Raw genomic sequence first — 2,874 nt, 5'->3', positions numbered from 1 at the left:
TGCAGCGCCGGTGAATCTCCCGCGCCAGAAAGAACCGAGCAGAACCACGCCCGCCGCGACCGTCCCCCTCACTCCCGTCTCCGTCCGTCCACCCCACCCCACCCCGCCCCCGCCCCCGCCCGCCGGAGGGAGCAAAAGTAAAACCAACACGCCTCCCTTACCCCTCGCCCGCCGACCCGCTATAAAAATCCAAGCCCATCCATCCCTTCCCCCATCCATCGGCGGTCTCCCTCCCTCTTCCACCCCTCTCTCTCCTGCCATAATATCATCGTGGCCTCTCCCTCCCTCCCGTCCTCTCTGATTGCCCCCGCGCTCGCCATGGAGGCCGCCGCGTCCCCTCTGCTCCTCTCCGCCGACGCGCCCCTCGCCGCCGGCCGCCGCCTCCTCCTCGTCCCTTCTCAGCCCGCGCGCGCCCCACGGCGGGGCGCCGCGCCCAGCAGGTGCCGGCGGGCGTCCGTCCGCGCGTACGCCGCGGCCGCCGCGCCAGCGCCGGCCTCTGGAAACGGCCTCGTCGGGGTGAGCGCCACGCCTTTTCTCTCCTGCGGCAAGCCAATTACTCCCTCCGTTCGGAATTACTTGTCACAAAAATGGATAAAAATGGATGTATCTACAACTAAAATACATGTAGATACATTCATTTCTTGGACGAGTAATTTCGAACAGAGGGAGTATTAGTTTCGGCGCAAATTTTGCGTCGCTTGCTTTTGTGGTCTACGTGTAGTGCACGGATTAAGCAACTAGCTCACCTGCTTTCGTGCTCCCCTTAATTGGTAAAGCACTTAGCCTGCTTTTGTAGCAACAAAGCAGCTGGGATTATTTCTGAGTAATATAAGGCAATGAGCCATATCAGAAAGAAAAGAAATGATGTATCATCTGCTATGCTTGGGGTTTCCACAGAAGCAAATTGTTGTGTGGAGTGGAGGAATCAATATCTCCACATAAGCCAAGAGGCAGATCTTGTGCCACTCCACCACCAGAGGAACTTGGCTGATAGCTCAAATTCCATTGCCCAAATACTTAACGAAATGTTGTTACTGCTGAGTGTTCGTGTTCAGCCTCAAATAATTAATTTTGCTTGTGTTTCATCCTGCTTACTCAGAATAACAACGGAGTGTACACTGTTGGAGACTTCATGACGAAAAAGGAGGATCTCCATGTCGTCAAAGTGTCAACCCCGGTCGATGAAGGTGTGGCCCCTTCTTAGTTGTGTACTTCTCTTCTGCTTACTGACCAGCTTCCAAATTGCTAACTAGTTCTTTGGTTTGCATGCAGCGCTCGAGATGCTGGTGCAGAACAGGATCTCTGGTTTCCCTGTTATCGATGACGACTGGAAGTTGGTTAGTGCCATTTACATTTAACCCGCTCTTCTTGTTTCCTAGTCCATGTTTTTTATGACATAGCTAATCTCAGAAGATACCAGTCCTTTTTCGGAACAATGGATTTTGGGCGGCAAATAGAGTGTTGCAATCCCAACTAAAAATTCCTATCCATGCATTTGGACCAAATGATTGCATCAAAAGAATTCCATAGAATAGGGGTTTCCTACAAATATTGGAGGAAGTTAAATATGAAGTCTAACCTGATCATGGAAATTTCCTTTTGATAGTCTGGATGTATCTAAGCTCTTTCTCTCTCCTTCTCTGATTCTCTCTAATTACTGATGTGCGGCATCAGAATAACTTTTCTAAGCAATCCATGTGGGATTTAATATGCCATGACAAGTCAATCCTCTTCCTACTGTTTTAGATTCTTGATTTTTAGAGAGGGCTTAAGAGAAAGGTTCTTCCCAAGGAAAAAGGAAAGAGCCCTTTTGTTGTTCTGTATCATGTTATGTCTTAGGAAGCATTATATTGCAATGATGAACTGACTAACTTTCACATGCTTTCTTCTTGACCTTTTTCTGTTGGTTTGGGTTGCACCCCAGTTTTTCTGTAATGAAATACTCAGCCACAACTGCACAACTTTATTTCCACCTGCAGGTTGGCGTTGTCTCAGATTATGATCTATTAGCTTTGGACTCAATGGCAGGTATTCCATCTTGAACTTTTAATCACTTTCTTGCAAAGAAATCATAGTCACATTAAAACATATTTTGTGAGCTGTAACAATTAATTCACATATGCGTTACCGTTGCATGTCATCCCAAAATGTTCTCAGGATCTTAATTTAAAGGAGCGGTTTAAATAATGGCCGCTGTCTTATGATCTTCCAATCCTGAATTGAAGGTAAAATTAGAAAAACTGGGATATAATATCTACAACACAACGATGCTAACAGCTATGGTCGTAATTTCTGTTTCCTGCTTTAAGATTCACGGATAAACTTGAGAGCATTCATTCCCAGACTTCAGTGCTTTTGTAGCACTCTCAGATGTACCGAGATTATATCTACAACACAATGAATCTTACCAAGTAGTTTCGTCAATATTTGAATACGTTCTCATGTTTCAGGATGTGGACTGGCTGATACAAATTCAAGTATGTTCCCTGAAGTAGATAGCACTTGGAAGGTATATTCTGTAAAACCTTGATTGATGATTTATGTTTTATATTTCCTAAGTGTGCATATCTTTTCATATGTTGAGTTTTATAACTTCCATGTGTTGGGATGCAAAGTTATGGTTTGCAAGGCAGGAATTTTCTGTGATGGGAATTTATCATCTTTCTATGTTGAGAAACAGTGATCTAGCAAATGTTTCAGCACCTTCACATTTAATGGATTAAAATATGTTTGGTAATAGTTATATAATATTGTTGATTGAATTATACTGTACCCCATGAAAACTGTTGGTGTAATTAAACGTGTGTTGTAGAGCAAATTGTTGCTGGTTTTCCCTACTCAAGAATGCGGGACATTACTGGATTAGGTCCCTAT

General features: G+C 44.9%; 1 protein-coding gene across 1 annotated transcript in view; it reads left to right on the top strand.

Annotated features, from left to right (window-relative positions):
* The first annotated feature begins 209 nt into the window (after positions 1-209).
* LOC119308612 (CBS domain-containing protein CBSX1, chloroplastic-like) overlaps positions 210-2,874 on the top strand; it is a 5,360-nt gene continuing 2,695 nt past the window's right edge. Inside the window, exons 1-5 of the mRNA XM_037584741.1 lie at positions 210-516; positions 1,100-1,187; positions 1,273-1,337; positions 1,980-2,028; positions 2,451-2,509. Of these exons, the coding sequence (XP_037440638.1) occupies positions 319-516; positions 1,100-1,187; positions 1,273-1,337; positions 1,980-2,028; positions 2,451-2,509 (459 nt within the window). The 5' untranslated portion in view covers positions 210-318. The remainder of the gene's footprint in view (positions 517-1,099; positions 1,188-1,272; positions 1,338-1,979; positions 2,029-2,450; positions 2,510-2,874) is intronic.

Source organism: Triticum dicoccoides, chromosome 5B (assembly GCF_002162155.2).
Source record: "Triticum dicoccoides isolate Atlit2015 ecotype Zavitan chromosome 5B, WEW_v2.0, whole genome shotgun sequence".
NCBI lineage: Eukaryota > Viridiplantae > Streptophyta > Magnoliopsida > Poales > Poaceae > Triticum > Triticum dicoccoides.
The sequence above is the reverse complement of the archived record's forward strand: the minus strand, read 5'-3'. Positions and strand labels throughout refer to the sequence as shown.